This window comes from Hyperoodon ampullatus (assembly GCF_949752795.1).
Source record: "Hyperoodon ampullatus genome assembly, chromosome: 9".
Taxonomy (NCBI): Eukaryota; Metazoa; Chordata; class Mammalia; order Artiodactyla; family Ziphiidae; genus Hyperoodon; species Hyperoodon ampullatus.
The window spans coordinates 44105267-44123190 of record NC_136922.1 but is presented as its reverse complement, the minus strand read 5'-3'; the positions used below and the strand labels follow the sequence as shown (position 1 = coordinate 44123190).

Here is a 17924-nt window from a genome sequence, read left to right as displayed (position 1 = left end):
GCCATGTTGTTGATTTCACAATGGCTGCAGTGATGAGGAAGAGTGTGTGTAGCAGATGTAATAGCTAATTCCATCCTGTCGCCATCCCAACTGAACTTTACTCTCTTTAGGACACAAGAACTTGTAAATGTCTCCGTGACACTCTGAGCACAGATGTCTTCATCCCATATGAAAAGAGGCAGTTTCTATGGCAATACTGGTTAAGTGCCTATCATGCTGCACTAATATAGTGCAAAAATGTGCCTTCCATATAGCAAAAAAGATGCAGGCAACCAGTTTGAAAATTAGAGAAAGTAGAAACATACTGTATTAACACAAGCAAATTAGTTTTCCAGACAATAACCACTATAAAGTACTGAACTTGAGGACTCTTCTAAGGTACTAGTACCTGTCCAGCATTTGTAGTTTGGAGAGAGACAAGAATTAAGTCTTATAAAAGGGTCTTTGCCTCTGAAATGCAGGTCAATGAAACTAGCATCAATCAACAGGATGCTGAATTTATTCAGTGGGTTTTCTGCTCAGTTTAGAGTTTATCTTTATTCACCATTAAAATTGCTTATTAACAAGTACAGAATCTGACATAATGTGTATCATCAATTGAGTATACATGTTGTTATGTTTGACTATAGTAGTGTAGAGATCTTGGTATAAACTCTTCATGCGAAAATGTTACTATGGTTAACTGCAGACAGAGGCTTGCATCAGGCATCCTAACTGGCCAATCCCACCACCATATTTTAGAGATGAAAGTGAATTATCAGTTGGTAGATTTCAGAAAGATCACATAAAACTTCTCAGAATGCAGCATGTATTCAACTAAATCTCCTAGAATTCTCAAGGCTGATGGTTTCTATGTAAGTGGTACCGTCTTGATATCTCCAGTGGCACTGTGATTCTCACTCTTAATGATGATCTTTTAAGAAGTTACAATGTATTTTAATCCATACAGTTTGAATAGCTTTGTGGCCTCTGGATATCTACAGCAAAGGTAGAAAGCTGAAACTGGTTGTTGCAGGATAAGTTATGGTTTACATGTCTGCATCTCCATCATAGGCTAAGGTTAAAGGTTTCAGTCGGTTGTTTTGCCTTCTTTGGGGTTTCTTTGGCTTTTTGCTGTAAAGAAAAAAAATCATTAAAATTGGGAGAAAGAAAATCAATATTCAATTGCAATTTTTATTGTTTTAAATGAAAAAACTGGAAACATTGATAAACCTAAATTGCTTAATTGCCTACACTGCCTAAACTCAACCTTAAAATTTGATTTTCTGGTTTTTTAATTTCTCTGTTTTGTGCTCTGAATAAATTTGACTTCAAATATTTATTATCCTATAAAAGATGAATTGTTTAAATGGAATTCCTCTAGTACTAACAATGGAAATAATGTTATAGTATAATCATTTATATTTGTCCATAAGCTTTTATAAATAACACAATTTATAATTAATACATGTTTTAAGAGATAGCTGAATTGGGTATTACCATAATATCTTCCTCAGTAGTAATTCAATATAAAAATCTACAGTTCATAAGTATACAAAGTAATGTTTGCTTATAGAACCAAGGAGAACATACTTGAGAAGATGACCTGGGGCAGCTCTGGCTCATCTTCAGAAATTAAATGGCTCAGATTTGGTAGTTTTTAGACTATCTAAGACTAAAGCCATGCTTATTCAGAAATTCAGATGAACACTAATGTGGAATACCTATTTGAGACATAGATTGCTGTTCTTGGTTATGGCCAGTTGAAAGTGTTTCCTCTGAAATAGAGATCCCCTTAGATTTTGAAATATTTAAACACTCACCAAGCTAGATAGATCATGGAGACAATGAAGATGAGTAACACAAATGCCCCAGCTGCTACACCATAAACCCAGGTCTTTAGTCTCCCATCTAAGAAGAACGGATATTAGTCATTAATTTACATTAGTCTGGTATATATATGACAGTCTTTAACTACAACCAATGACCAGTCACATATGACCAAGTCCTTTCAAAACTCAAAATGAATTATTGCTTAGGCATAATTAATGATTAATGCAAAGCTGCTATAGTGAGTTAGATGGTCCTTCATTAAAGATAAATTATCAATGAAAATTGAATTGAAAAGCAATGAAGTTTGAATTCAAGTTCAGATTTCAAGTTAACAGGTCTACATTTCTGCTGCTTATCTGAATTTTCTTTTAAACCCAATATATGTGTAATGCTAATATAAATACTTTCTTCTGATTTTCCTTCTATCTTTAGAATGGCAATTGTGAGAAGAGAAGAAAAAAATAATGCAATTTCAAGAAAGTCCTACAACTTTGAGTTAATGCTGACAGGTATCTCAATGTAAACTTTGTCATTTAAATATTTTTTCCAGATGAATTGATAGTAAATATATTTAACATTTTTGGAATTAATAATCCTTTATCTAGTTTACACTTAGAGCATGCTTTAAAACTGATTTGACAATATCATTTGTAAAAACAGCCAAGTCTGATTAACATATACATGGATCTCTAACTTTTTTCTACCTTTTCTATTGTATGGAATCAAGACAGGAATTTTTCTTTTTTTCCAGTTTTATGACAGGAACTTTTAAAATTTGGTTTTCTGGTCTCATTCTCTTTGAACTTCTCAGTTTTATATTCTGAATAAACTTCAAATGAGTGATACTATTAATGACTTTGCCTAACTTAACTTGATCCTCACACCAACATATATTTTCTGTTGCACACATACAGCTAAACATATGATTTTAGAATTAAAATTATAGATTGGGCAAACTGACCCCACAGAGACTCTGGTTTATCCAATATTTGGAAGGCATCAAAAGCAAATTAGTACTATGAATTTTTTTTTTTTTTTTTGCCTAGAGCTGGATCAATTAGGGGTTCACTTGCTGAAAATAAACTAAGTTAATATTCTAAATACCCTTTTTTTCCCCTCAATTCTAAAGATTTAAAAAATTTGAGTCTGGGTTCAAAATCAAAAGAGCTCTATTGGGTTTATTTGCCCTGAGAGAAATTCAACAAATATTTTTGGGTTTTTCATAAACCAAGAGCAAGGTTTAATTGTATGTTCTTAAACATGTACCTTTTTAATATATTAAAATGTTCACTTTAGGAAAACTATATATTAAATGAAAAATGACAATAATAATATTCTCTCTTTAAAAATCAGTTTTGATGTGCGGAGCTCTGCTTGGATTTTTGGTCAGGGTCAAGACTGCAAATGGCCATTTGCTGGTCCACTGTCCTGGACACTGAGAGGAGGAGTTTCCCATGCTTACAGAAACAGGTCAGTTTTACAAAATAAATTTTATTTTCAGCTCGAAACCTAATCAAGGCAGGGATGATGTGGTTAAATATGAATCACCCAAACATTGAACATACTTTAAAAAAAAATCCCAATAGTGATTCACCAGTAAGGGAAAGTGTTGACTAAATGCATTAAAAATAGAGATGTGCTGGCTATGCAAATCACTTCCTTCCTTTCTCATGTTTCTAACGGAGTCAGGAAGTAGTTTATGCCTGGCTTTGCCTGGAGATTTCCTTCGGTCATGAACTAGTCATCCCTCTAGGGTGTGAGAAAAAGTGTCATGACCTTAGTTACCATATAGCTCTTGCAGCACATTTTTAAGCACCAGCTTAGTTCTAGGGCTAAGCATATGGTTGAATCAACCGAAGAGAGAAAATGTACAGAGTAAGGATAGCATCTGATGAGGCTTCAAGCTTTTGTCTGTATGGGCTTCAAGTCCATTACTAGATACATTACGAGCTGTCTCTTGAATATGACAGGTGTCTGGTCAGTCTCCAAGTTTAGATTGTCCCGTCTAGACAGGAAGGCTCCATCCCTGCCCCCGTTTATCTGGTGCTAGTATAGATTCTGAGTATTTGAGTGTGCCAACTCTAAGGGCTGGTAGAAATTGGTCTGGCTGCCAAGTATCTCCTGCATTGCTGATCTTCCTATTTAAGGTTCAAATATTTAACACTCTGTGGTGAAATGGAAAATTCTTTAATGTCTTTATAGTTTTATTTGTTTGAGTTCTGAATGACAACACTTTTTTCCTAATATTTTCATTGTTAGATTTCTTTGTTCAATGTGAAAATAATTATACTTCTAAATTTAGGACTGAAATTAAAATAAATAATGTCAATCCTAAAATTTTTCTCAGAAGTACTCATTTTTCTGAAATTTCAGCATGAATGTTTTCATAATAGTAGAAAATTATAATAATATATGGCAGTATCAACATAAATGACTATACATAAAATAATTAACTCATATGAAAATGCTTGCTCATTTTTTTAATCCTTTGGCATTGGTTAAATATATAGCTAAAGAATTCTACATCAACACTGTCTCGTCACTTCACCTGGCCCAAATGGCTGTAGAAACCAGGTCCTTCCCCGTCCTGCTGGGTTACTGGAGGGTTGGGTTGGATGTACTGCCCGACTGGTTTTCACATCTCCTCTTTTGTCCTCCACAGTGGGTATCACCACCACGGGGATAAGTGTGCATTGCTCAAGTGTACCATTGGAAGACATGACTTCAGTGTACCCTTCTTCACAACTGCATATCCTTGTCTGCAGGAGAACAAGACTTATACTGTACATGCAAGGTAATCTTTGTAAGCATAACAGACCTGACTTGAAGAGCAGGCTTTAAAGAAATGTTGTTCTGGGAATTTACTTCATGTAATTTCTGTCATAACTATGTAAAAAAGAACACACTTTTTGTCCCTTTACAAACTTATTCTAACAGTAGAAGCAAGTGCATTCAGAATTGTTTATAGTGATAAAGGAGAGGTCCCAAAATAGAATTTTTATGCCTCAAGACATGCTTTTTGGGGGTTGGGGAATGGATTGTACCAGAGGCAGTGGGGTGACAAATGATGAAGCTGGCTTGCCTACTCTAATGAATTCACACATACCTCGCTACAGTACGAGTGGGGTTGACTACACGGTGGATTACAAGACCTGTCAGCATCAGGCTGGCGCACCACCAAGCAGCCCCCTGCAGAACAGAAAATCATATTTTGACAAGTAGCATCTCTTGCAATGATTAAAAATACATCATTGTTGTAGACTTGTCTTTGAATCCTGAACCACCTTGGGAATCCCACAGACTTTTCTGAGGGCAGCTGACTGAAATATTTGGTTGACCTTGACCACTTTAAGATCTTGAGGCTCTTCTTATTCAGAGGAGACAGCATAGTACCTGCCACTCAGCAGGTGCTCAATAAGCACCTGTTGAATGGATAATTTTATAGTTGCTACTTTGAAAACACTAATTGCCTGCAAGCTATTTATCATAGTTTCTGAGACCGAGTCCAGCACTAAAAAGCAGATTTAATATTCTTTTAAAATTCTTTCTTAGTTATTCAAATAAGTAGTTTTCATGTTAAGATGTCCCTTTAATTCATGTGACTATCTTGTATATGTATTTTTTATAATATATATTTCTTTTTGAGAAAATCACTAATTCAGGATATTTTTGGGGTATAAGAAAAGAAAGGCAGCTACTAAGTGTATGTCTGCACTATTGTTTTAACTTGACATTGCAGCTCTCTGTTTAGTCCTCTTCTCTCTTCCTTCAAGTACAGTACCAGGTGTGCTGAAGCTGTTATAATGAAGTTTCAAGACAAGAATAGATGTCATAAAGAAACAGTATTGGTGGCATGGAAAGAACTGATCATTTCAAACCATACTTGTTCAACTTAGAATTTAGCAAAGCAAAATTTTTCCTTTATTTGTGGAATTGATGATCCTGTGGAATCTAATCAAAGGTGCCTATTAATTCCTTGCCTTCTCTCTATATATTATAAACAAAATATTCACAGAAAAATTGTTATGGTAAAGCAGTTAGTCATTGCAAGGCAGTTGCAGTTACATGGCCATATTGAAGTTATCATCATTAAACATATGAAGACAAAGTAAAACAGCATCTTGAGTTTCTTATAAGGACAACTATTCATAAAATTAAAGCAATCAATCAAGGCAGATAATATACTTTACATGCTTGTCTATTTCTCATAAAGAATCTCATCTCTCCTAAAAGATGGAAGAAGAATGCATACAGAGTTTATTACAAATCAATCATTTACACCTTTTTTTTGGGGGGGGTATAAAACAGCATTAGAAGGGAATAAATACATGGGATACTTTACTTATATGGAAAAGAAATAGAAAATATGATTTCTATAGGTAAGTAAGTCTTTTAAAATTTGACTTACCTTTGCATTGGGGAATAGCCCCAATTTCAGTGTGAAAAGAGCTTTTAACACGTAGAAGAAAAGGCAGACAACTATTATTTGCATCCATATTTGGAAAAAAAAAACACTGAAAACTAATAGGATCCTCTGGGGAAGCTGTAAAATACCCTCTGAATAGTTTAAAGAAGAATGTAGACATTCATTTTCAACACCTGAGTTGAGTGGACCACCTCTATAATGCCTTTGGGTTCAGAAAGCCTATGCTTCTCTTCCCAGAACTCTGTCTCCCCCTGTTGCCTCTGAGAGTGGTGTGCTTGGAACAGATTTTTCTTCCAGAAAATAATAGTGTGAGAGAGCAAAGGGTTTCTTGGTAGGTGTCTTTTCTTTGTTATAGATGTATCCACTGGGAGTTGCTATTATCAAGTGTTTCTTAACACAGATTTCTCATGTATAAAATCTTATCTTCACAAGAATACAATCTGACATCCTGCTCTAGCTTTCATAAGGAGGAAGTGAGTAATTAGGTTTCAATAAATCCAGTAATTTAAAATTCAATATAAAAATTTATGCTTTCCAAAAAGCATATCGACCCCCTGCTCCTATCATCTTACTGTAGATATTACAGTTAAATTTATAAATGGACATTACTCAGAGGCAACAAAATGCACATTACTTTTTCTTCCTGCCAGAGGGTCAAAGCAATGGCAGCAAGTCAGCAGGTCCCCCTGAACAGTTAACTGTCAATACTCGGGCTGCTGCTATGCTATGGAGATTCCTGTAGATTAGATCTCTACAAATACATTGTTTAAGAAGAGACATTAGATTTTGGGTCCATGGGCTTGAGGCTGAGGTTCTGTTCTGACCCTGGTTTCTTTGTAGAAAATTTGCAGGGTGGTTCACTCCATCTCTGGAGCCAATTTTCTTCCCTCTTCAAAGGGTCTTTGGGATCCCTTGCATTTACTGGACTCAGATAAGGAAACTTCAGTAACTGTAGATTAGAGTAGTTCTTGGGGGTATATTTGGGTCAAAGCAAATTCAAAAAAAGTTTTCATTTGGATTTCTTCTTTCAATGTACAATGATTTTTGACTTGGGACACAGTAGGTAGATTGGCTACTCATATGCTCTGGGCTTGAGTTTTACCAATAGCTCTTCTATATTAATTAATAAAAAACTATAAATCATAGATTTCTGAATTTAAGCAAAATATTTGGATTTGTGTAATCATATTCTCGTGGCAATATTTTTGGACTGCATGTATATTGCCTTTAAGGCACAGAAACAGAGTCAATAGAATATTGACTTTCTTACATGTAAGAAGTAAGTTATTAATATATAAGATTTCTAGGAGAAACAATCTGAGAATTATTTACTTATAATCATTTATTAGAATTAGTATTTTAATTAAATTATAGCAGCAATGTCTAAAATGGCTGGGTGAGGGAGAATTTAATTGAAACATTAAACAGTAAAATAATTTGTCATTGGTCATCAGGTGCACAGCTCAGGTGTCGTGAACCCAACCACGTGTGGAATACTGAAAGAATATCTTTGTTTTCTTAATTATTTTCTTTAACCAATTACATGCATGTTACAGGAAGACTTTCAAAGAACAAAGAAATGGGAGGTTTACCTGTTACATTTATACCATCTGATCTTTGACACCAGACTGTTCGGGAAGAGCCCTTCCAAGCACTAGCCATCCATTTATACTCGTAACACTGTCCATCTGCAGGAACACAATAAACATTAACAGAGGCATTCTGTAGGCCAGCGGAACAATCATGGAGATAGGGTATTAATAAAATATTTATAAACAATTGGAAAGGGATGAGAAGTCCATCCTGAATGATTCAAATGTCAAGTTATTATCCAGAAGTTGCCATATAAATGTTACAAAATTCCAGATACATACCTAAATTCCAACTAATTTTCCATGTCTGCTCTCATACTATCTAATGTGAACCTGGATTTTCAATTGAATTTTATGTTTATTTGAAGTATTATAAAATATCCAACATACAGACAAGGACAGAGAATAATTTTAAAAATATTCAATTACCCATCATTCAATTTTAACTAATATTACCATTTAGTCATATTTGCTTTAGTTTCTTTTGGTTGTTGATGAGTAAAAAAAGTAACAAATAAACTTGATGTTCTATTACATTGCCTCCTGATCTGATCTCCCTCCTTGTTTCTCCAGGAATACCCAGTCTTCTGAAGTAGATACATGCATTTCTGTGACACGTTTTTTATTCTTTTAATATAAATAGAATGTAAGTATAAATATATACAACCTATAAATGATTTATAGAATTATTTTTAGGTTTTTTTGGGTTGTTTTTTTTTTTTTTTGGTCTGTGTTGGGTCTTCGTTGCTGCACGTGGGCTTTCTCTAGTTGTGGTAAACGGGCTACTCTTCGTTGCAGTGCACGGGCTTCTCTTGTTGCAGAGCACAGGCTCTAGGCGTGTGGGCTTCAGTAGTTGCAGAGCGTGGGCTCAGTAGTTGTGGCACATGGGCTTAGCTGCTCCGTAGCATGTGGGATCTTCCCAAACCCCAGGGGTCGAACCCATATCCCCTGCATTGACAGGCGGATTCTTAACCACCGTGCCACCAGGGAAGTCCTTTAGGCAGTCTTAAAAATTTTTAAGTATCATACTGATACATATGATACATACATCTTTTTGAAACTTAATAGTCAATGTTATATGTAACATAAAATGTTATAAATGAAATATTTCTATGTGATTTTTTTAATGCAGACATAGTCAATTTATTTTAACTGCTACATAGAATTCCATGGTACTATCTACTACAATTTATTTAGCTATTTCCTCTATGGGTGGACTTTTAGGTTGTTTTCAACTTACGCTATTATAACAGTGCCTCAGTGGTCAGTCTTGTGCAAGCCTCCTGGTGCTTCTTCAAGGTAAATATTTAGAAGGGAAATTTCTGGGTATCATTGTAGGTAGAGCTGAAACTTTACTAAATACAGCTCATTCTTTTCTTTAAAAGGTCACAGTTTATATACCCACCAGCACTGAATAAGAGTTACTATTACTCTAAACCCTCACAAACATTGATAAATTCCAGATTTAAATTTCTTGTCAGTCTTGTGGGTATGGAAAGCTATCTTGTCATTTTTAACTTGTAGTTGATTACCAAAGCTATTAAACAGTGAGAAAAATGTTTTGGGGCATTTAGGTTTCCTCTTGTGAATTGCTTATGTATATCTTTTGGCTCCCCCCACCCCTTTTTTTCTACTGAAATCTATGCCTTTTCATATTGGGTTGTGGGAATTTTTTATTCTAGAATAACAATTCTCAAATTATGGTCCAGGGACCAGGGAAGACTTCGACATTCTTTCAGAGTACGTGTGTGAGGATTTTCCCCTTTAACAACACACCTGGGTAAGTAAGGCTGGATTTTCTTCATATGCATAAACTGAACTAAGATGGCAATAGACTGAATGCAGAAGCACAGAAGAGAAGCCAGCTGTCTTCTGTTAAGCCAGGTGTTAAGCCAGAGATTTGAAAAAGTGTAAAACAAGACCATGCCTGTCATTAAAGTTATTTTCTTTTTGTTTTGGAAAATAGTTATTTTTCAGGAAATATTTATGGTAACAAATTGATTTATGATTGTTTTAAATAAATTATCAAATATTTTAAAACATCAGTTGTCATTTTTTAATATGAAAAAATTTGATATATATAACTCACAGAGAAAGGCAGTTTGGGGTACTCAGCAATTTTACAAATATGAAATTGTCTTGGAATGCTGAAAAGATTTAGGATAGTTGTTCTAGACACTAATTCCTTAAAATTGACTTCACAAATATCTTTTCTAAGTCTGTGGCTTGTCCGGTAACTTTGTTTATGATCTATTTTACAGTGTAGAAGATTCAAATTTTGATTTAAAAGAATTTTTGTTTTTCATTTTTATGATTTTGGTGTTGTATTGGGGAGATTTTCATCATCTTTTTTTTCTACCCAACTTTATTTCTTAAGATTTCACAATAAATGGGAGTTGTCTGTTTCTTTAAATTTTAGTAAAACTCATAATTAAAGCCATTTAGGTTTTAGTGTGTGTGCATGTGTGAGAATATTTGATAGACTTGTGTTTTTAATAGTTGCAGAATCTATGGTTTAGCTTCTCTATTACTCTTGATAAATAACATTCTAAATTGTTGTCAAGTTTTTACATTTATTAGCAAAATTTTTTCATAGAATTATATTTTTAAACACTATTTTATTAGTAGTAGTAATTTTGTCCTTTTCTTCATTGATTTTGCATGAGGTGGTCTATTTTGTTAGTTTGGTCAAAAAAACAAGCTATTGGTTTTGTTGATTATCTTGTTTATTTGTTTTCTATCTCATTGAATTTGTATTTATCAGTACTGTACACACTCTATTCCCCTTTTTTTTTTAATTGGGTTGAAAGTCTAGCTCTTTTTATAAATTTTTTAAAAATTTATTTTTATTTTTTGCGGTACGCGGGCCTCTGACTGTTGTGGTCTCTCCTGTTGCAGAGCACAGGCTCTGGATGCGCAGGCCCAGCGGCCATGGCTCACGGGCCCAGCCGCTCTGCGGCATGTGGGATCTTCCCGGACCGGGGCACAAACCCGTGTCCCCTGCATCGGCAGGCGGACTCTCAACCACTGCGCCACCAGGGAAGCCCGAAAGTCTAGCTCTTATTAAACTTTTCTCCCTCCTATATAAGAATGTAAAGCTTCAAATTACCTTCTAAGTACTTCTGTGCTGCATCTTGCATAACATTTGATATGTAATGCTCTAGAAATGTAGCTTTCAGTTTTCACTTCTGTGTGGGCATGGGGAGAATTTCTTTGCAATTGTTACTGATTCCTAATTTTACTTCATTGTCATTTCAGCGTAAACAATTCTTTTTCTTTTCTTGGGAATTTATTGTAACCTCTGACCTTTCTCTCCTTTACCTACCCAGGAATATGAAATGTTTTATCTGGTTGGTAAATTTGGGAAGACTTAACTAAGAAGGTGGATAATTCTATAATTCTTGGGTTAAGGCATCTAGTTCAATTGGCTTTCATTCTAAGAATTGTTCTCCAACATTCTAAGCTTTCTTCAACTTTTCAGTAATATAGGTGTTGTTTTGGCTCCTATTTGCTAATATATGTCATACTCAGTTGCTTCAGAACACAAGCAGGAATGAGAGGGTTGTTTGTTGAGCAAGACATTCTCCGCTAGATAACAATTCTTTTTTTTTCATTTAGATTTCTTGTGTTCCCAAACTAGAACATTTTAATGCTCTGTGGTTCTTGTGAATGTCATCTATTGCTTATATTGGGTGCATGGCTCTATGTGTATGTACACATATACACACAGACATATAAAGATGTATTTTTATATATGCTGTATGTCAAATTCAGACTAATCCTTACCAATACTTAGATTTATCAATTTCCAAGAATATAGTAAAATATCTCATTTTGCTGTTGCTTTGTAATTTTTCTTTCTCTCTTTTGATTTAAATAAATTAAGGATATTCTTAGATTCACACATCATCAGGGTTGCTACAGGTGTACAAATAACTTGCTCCTAATCATCTCAGCCTTCTTTAGCTCATAAAACTTGGAAATATTTTTACAATATTTCATTTATGAAGGGTGATGAGACTTTTTTTCTCTAAATATTTAGAATTCAGAATCATACCCTTAATTCTCAACTTTAAGGGATATCTTAGCATATTTGCTTATTCAACAGAAAATTTTATATCTTATACTTTTGTTTATCAACACAAAACTAAAATAAATAGATTTTATGAATGGTAGCACTCACCATCACATGATTTTGTTTCTAACATCTGTTCTGGGCACAGATGTTGATTCTCTAGCTCTTGTATAATCACCGCTCTGGAACGGACCTGTATTCCACCAAAACCTAGGTCCTCACCATTCACACAGGTCAGCTGACACAGGCTCCAGGAAGACCACTCCTTCAAATAACAGTCACCTGCAAAACACAGGTTTGTAGTTTATACCCATACCCATAAAGAATAGCCAGCCAGATCATCATTTTATGTTTAACCCGACTGAGCAATGTTTTTAGGTATGCCAGTCATTCATGATATTTGTAAGATTTGTATAAGTATTTAATATTTGCAAGTTTGTATGTGGTTTTGTTAGTTTGTATTAATAGTGTTATTTTCTGAGTGGATGGTACTGAATATAGCATATGTGTTGCTTAATGATATCAAAGGTAAACTATGGTTTGAAGGAACTTGTCCATCATGATTTCCCTTCTCTTAAGTGACAACAATACTTGATTAAAACCTGCTACTATCACTCTTGTCATTATCATCATAAAAGGGTTTACTAAGCACTTGGTACTATTAAAAGAAAATCAAAATATACATAGGACTTGTCTTCTAGGTGTTCAAAATTTCAAAGAGCTTGAAGTCCAAGGCTGCTTGGTTTCTGTTTCTTCCCAAAGTTGTGGAGGTGAGACAGCTAACCAAGCAGCTGCAGTAGTGGCAATAATGTGCACAATTTCCTCTGATCTACATCTTCAGTCAACTTCCTCCCTTTTTTTCAATTATTTATTGAAGAGTAATATACATGCAAAATGATGACACATCATAAATGCACAGATAGCTGAATTTTCACAGTCTGATTAAATACCCATGTAACCAACCTCCAAATCAAGCAACAGAGCATTCTCAGAATCTCAGAAACCTTCCTCATGCTATACATGGAATAGAACGATATGTACTTTTTTAATGTCTGGTTTCTTTCACTGATTTATGTTTTGAGAACCATCACATATTTATGTTGCTCTAACTTGCTCATTTTTACTGCTGTGCTTTATTTATAATATACCACTATTTACATTTCGATTCTACTATCGATGGGCATGTGGAGAGTTGTAAATTTTTCCTATTATGAATACTGCTGTTGTGAACATTTTAGTATGAGTCTTTTGGTGAACTTATATATGCATTTCTTTTGGGTATATAACAAGAAAATAGTTACAGTTATATAGGAATTGTTGGGCCATAGTATATCATGTGTTCATCTTCAACCATTTTCAGAACAGGGAAGATTTAATGAAATACACCTTTCTCGTATATTCATTCATTCTTCAGGACTGACTGCTTGGTGATATTATTCAGAGGATGCAGTACATTTTGCTAAACACAAATCCATAAGGGATTCTTATCACTTTAATTATTCCAGCCATATCACATGAATAATTTATATTGCCTTATATTATACTGAAGATATCTAATGTTAGCACAAAGTTACCTAGAGATCTGATGAATGAAAAAACTTCTTGTGCCAGGATTAAGAAATCCTGGAAAGACATGAATTACTGACTAACAGATACATGTATAATACTAAAGTGGAGTGATCTTTGTACACCTTTACTATAGTGTGTCATTATTACTCTGTCTAATGTTATCCTAAAATGAAGAAAATTCTAGTAAATTTTGGAAGTGCTAAGGAAAAAGAAACTAAGAAGATTTTTTAAGTAGTCAAAGAAAGTTTTATATATATTTATATCCCCTAGGAAATGCTACTTTTGGCTTACTCAGTTTTTAATTATGCAAGAGAAACTATTAAAAACAAGATAGAGAAACTCCTGTCAATATTAATGTAGTGTAACTTCACCTCAGTGACTGCAAACTACATGGAAGTAAAATATACCTTTTTACTAATAGGCTTTATCTCTGTGCTTGTATCACTTGACATAGTGTATTTTGACACAAAACTCAATAAATATTTTAATGGTAGTCTGTGGATTATATAATTATCACTCCAGAATAATCCATGTCAAGCTTCAAAGATTTAATAACAGCAAGGCACTGACTTGTACTAAATATATTTTTATATTTTGACCATATAAAACATTGTAATAATAAAACTACACTCTGCCTACCAAAGACATTAAGTGTCTGAAATGCATTTCCTACTTCAGTATTCTACTCTTTAAACCTTATTAGCTCACATTCTGCTAGCTTTCAAAAGCCATCATTGGAGAAAACTAGCAAGAGAGGAATGGACATGAATAGATTGTAATTTACAAGAGAAGACCAGCCTCCTCCTGGATTTGTAATTGCTTTAATTAAAATGGTGAATTGCCCTGTTCTATGCTACTATGGGATCTTGCAGTTTTTCTTCACATCGTTTACCACAGATTTCTTTATTTTATTTTATATTGGAGTATAGTTGATAAACTATGATGTGTTAGTTATAGGAATACAGCAAAGTGATTCAGTTGTACCCATACAAGTATCCATTCTTTTGCAAATTTTCTCATTTAGATTATTACAGAATATTGAGCCAAGTTCCCTATGCTATACAGTAGGTCCTTGTTGGTTATCTATAGTAGTGTGTACATGTCAATCCCAATCTGTCCTCCCAATCTGTCCCTCCCTGCCTTTCTCCCTGGTAACCATAAGTTCATTCTCTAAGTCTGTGAGTGTTTCTGTTATGTAAATAAGTTCATTATTATCATTTTTTTAAGATTCTGCATATAAGTGATATCATATGATATTTCTCTTTCTCTGACTTATTTCACTTAGTATGATAATCTCTAGGCCCATCCATGTTGCTGCAAATGGCATTATTTCATTCTTTTTAATGGCTGAGTAATATTCCATTGTATATATGTACCACATCTTCTTTATCTGTTCCTCTGTCAATGGACATTTAGTTTGCTTCCATGTCTTGGCTATTTTCAACAGCACTGCATTGAACATCAGGTGCATGTATCCTTTTGAACCACAGTTTACTCTGGATATATACCCAGGAGTGGGATTGCTGGGTCATACAGTAGCTCTATTCTTAGTTTTTTAAGGAACCTCCATACTGTTCTCCATAGTGGTTGTACCAATTTACAATCCCACCAACAGGAGGGTAGGAGGGTTCCCTTTTCTCCACACCCTCTCCAGCATTTATTGTTTGTAGATTTTTTGATGATGGCCATTCTGACTGGTGTGAGGTGACATCTCACTGTAGTTTTGATTTGCATTTCTCTAATACCTAACAATGTTGAGCATCTTTTCATGTGCCTTCTGTCCATCTGTAGGTCTTCTTTGGAGAAATGTCTATTTAGGTCTTCCACCCATTTTTTGATTCGGTTGCTTGTTTTTTTGATTTTGAGCTCCATGAGCTGTTTGTAAGTTTTGGAGATTAATCCCTTGTCAGTCACATTGTTTGCAAATATTTTCTCCCATTCTGTGGGTTGTCTTTTCATTGTGTTGATGGGTTCCTTTGCTGTGCTAAAGCCTCTAAGTTTAATTAGGTCCCATTTGTTTATTTTTGTTTTTATTTCCATTACTCTAGGAGGTAGATCAAAAGAGATTTTGCTGTGATTTATGTCAGAGTGTTCTGCCTATGTTTTCCTCTAAGTTTTTAGTATTCTGTCTTACATTTAATTTTCTTAATTTTATTACAGAATTAAGAAAATTCTTAATTTTCTTTTTTTGCAACAGGCTGATGGTGGCCTTGTAGAATGAGCTTGGGAGTGTTCCTTCCTCTGCAATTTTTTTGGAAGAGTTTCAGAAGTGTAGGTTTAACTCTTCTCTAAATGTTTGATAGAATTGGCCTGTGAAGTCATCTGGTCCTGGATTTTTGTTTGTTGGAAGTTTTTTCATCACAGTTTCAATTTCAGTGCTTGTGATTGGTCTGTTCAAATTTTCTATTTCTTCCTGGTTCAGTCTTGGGAGATTGTACCTTTCTAAGAATTTGTCCATTTCTTCCAGGTTGTCCATTTTATTGACATAGAGTTGCTTGTAGTAACCTCTCATGATCCTGTATATTTCTGTGGTGTCCATTTACCTTCTTTTTCATTTCTAATTTTATTGATCTGAGTCTTTTCCCTTTTTTTCTTGATGACTCTGGCTAATGGTTTATCAATTTTGTTTATCTTCTCAAAGAACTGGCTTTTAGTTTTATTGATCTTTATTGTTTTCTTTGTTTCTATTTCATTTATTTCTGCTCTGATCTTTATGATTTCTTTTCTTCTACTAACTTTGGGTTTGCTCTTCTTTCTCTAGTTGCTTTAGGTGTAAGGTTAGGTTGTTAATTTGAGATTTTTCTTGTTTCCTGAGGTAAGACTGTATTGCTATAAACTTTCCTCTTAGAACTGCTTTGCTGTGTCCCATAGGTTTTGGATCATTGTGTTTTTATTGTCATTTGTCTCTAGGTATTTTTTGATTTCTTCAGTAATTCATTGGTTATTTAGTAACATACTGTTTAGCCTCCACATGTTTCTATTTTTTACAGTTTTTTTTTTTTTTTTTTTTTTACTGTAATTGATTTCTAATCTCATAGCGTGTGGTCGGAAAAATTTCAATTTTCTTAAATTTACCAAGGCTTGATTTGTGACCCAAGATGTGGTCTGTCCTGGAGAATGTTTCATGTTCACTTGAGAAGGAAGTGTATTCTGCTGCTTTAGGATGGAATATCCTATAAATATCAATTAAGTCTATCTGATCTAATGTGTCATTTAAGGCTTGTGTTTCCTTATTAATTTTCTGTCTGGATGATCTGTCCATTGGTGTAAGTGGGGTGTTAAAGTCCTCCACTATTATTTTGTTACTGTTGATTTCCCCTTTTATGGCTGTTAGCATTTGCCTTATATATTGAGGTGCTCCTATGTTGGGTGCATAAATATTTACAATTGTTATATCTTGGATTGATCCCTTGATCATTATGTAGTGTCCTTCTTTGTCTCTTGTAACAGTCTTTATTTTAATGTCTATTTTGTCTGATACGAGAATTGCTACTCCAGCTTTCTTTTGATTTCCATTTGCATGGAATATCTTTTTCCATCCCCTCACTTTCAGTCTGTATGTGTCCCTAGGTCTGAAGTGGTTTGTATTAAATGCTGTGACCAAAAGACATAGACGGACCGAATGGATATAAAACCAAGACCCGAATATATGCTGTCTGTAGAGACCCAGCCATAAAAAGAACAAAATAATGCGATTTGCAGCGACATGGACAGACCTAGAGATTCGTCATACTGAGTGAAGTTAAGTCAGAGAAAGACGAATATATGATATCGCTTATATGTGGAATCTAAAAAAATGGTACAAATGAACCTATTTACAAAACAGAAATAGAGTCACAGATGTAGAAAACAAACTTACAGTTACCCAGAGGGAAAGTGGGGGGGATAAACTGGGACATTGGGATTGACATATACGCACTACTATATATAAAATAGATAAGTAACATGAACCTACTGTGTAGCACAGTAACTCAGTACTCTGTACTGACCTATATGGGACTAGAATCTAAAAAAGATTGGATATATGTATATGTTTAAGTGACTCAGTTTGCTGTACAGCAGAAACTAGCAAAACATTGTAAATCAACTATACTCTAATAAAAATTTTTTTAAAAAAAATAGGGGAAAAAAGCCAGTAATGGCACTGGCACAAAAACAAAAATATTCATCAATGGAATAGGATAGAAAGCCCAGAAATAAACCCACGCACCTATGGTCAACTAATGTATGACAAAGGAGTCAAGGATACACAGTGGAGAAAAGACAGACAGTCTCTTCAATAAGTGGTGCTGGGTAAGCCGGACAGCTATATGTAAATGAATGAAATTAGAACATTCTCAAATACCATACACAAAAATAAACTAAAAATAGATTAAATGCAAGACCAGACACTATAAAACGCTTAGAGGAAAACATAGGCAGAATACTCTATGACATAAATCGCAGCAAG

General features: G+C 34.4%; 1 protein-coding gene across 1 annotated transcript in view; it reads right to left on the bottom strand.

Annotated features, from left to right (window-relative positions):
- Positions 1–1028: 1028 nt before the first annotated feature.
- THSD7A (thrombospondin type 1 domain containing 7A) overlaps positions 1029–17924 on the bottom strand; it is a gene marked incomplete at both ends in the record, with an annotated part of 438329 nt that continues 421433 nt past the window's right edge. Inside the window, 6 exons of the mRNA XM_079711822.1 lie at positions 1029–1113; positions 1803–1890; positions 4361–4571; positions 4919–5001; positions 7831–7926; positions 12014–12187. Of these exons, the coding sequence (XP_079567948.1) occupies positions 1029–1113; positions 1803–1890; positions 4361–4571; positions 4919–5001; positions 7831–7926; positions 12014–12187 (737 nt within the window). The remainder of the gene's footprint in view (positions 1114–1802; positions 1891–4360; positions 4572–4918; positions 5002–7830; positions 7927–12013; positions 12188–17924) is intronic.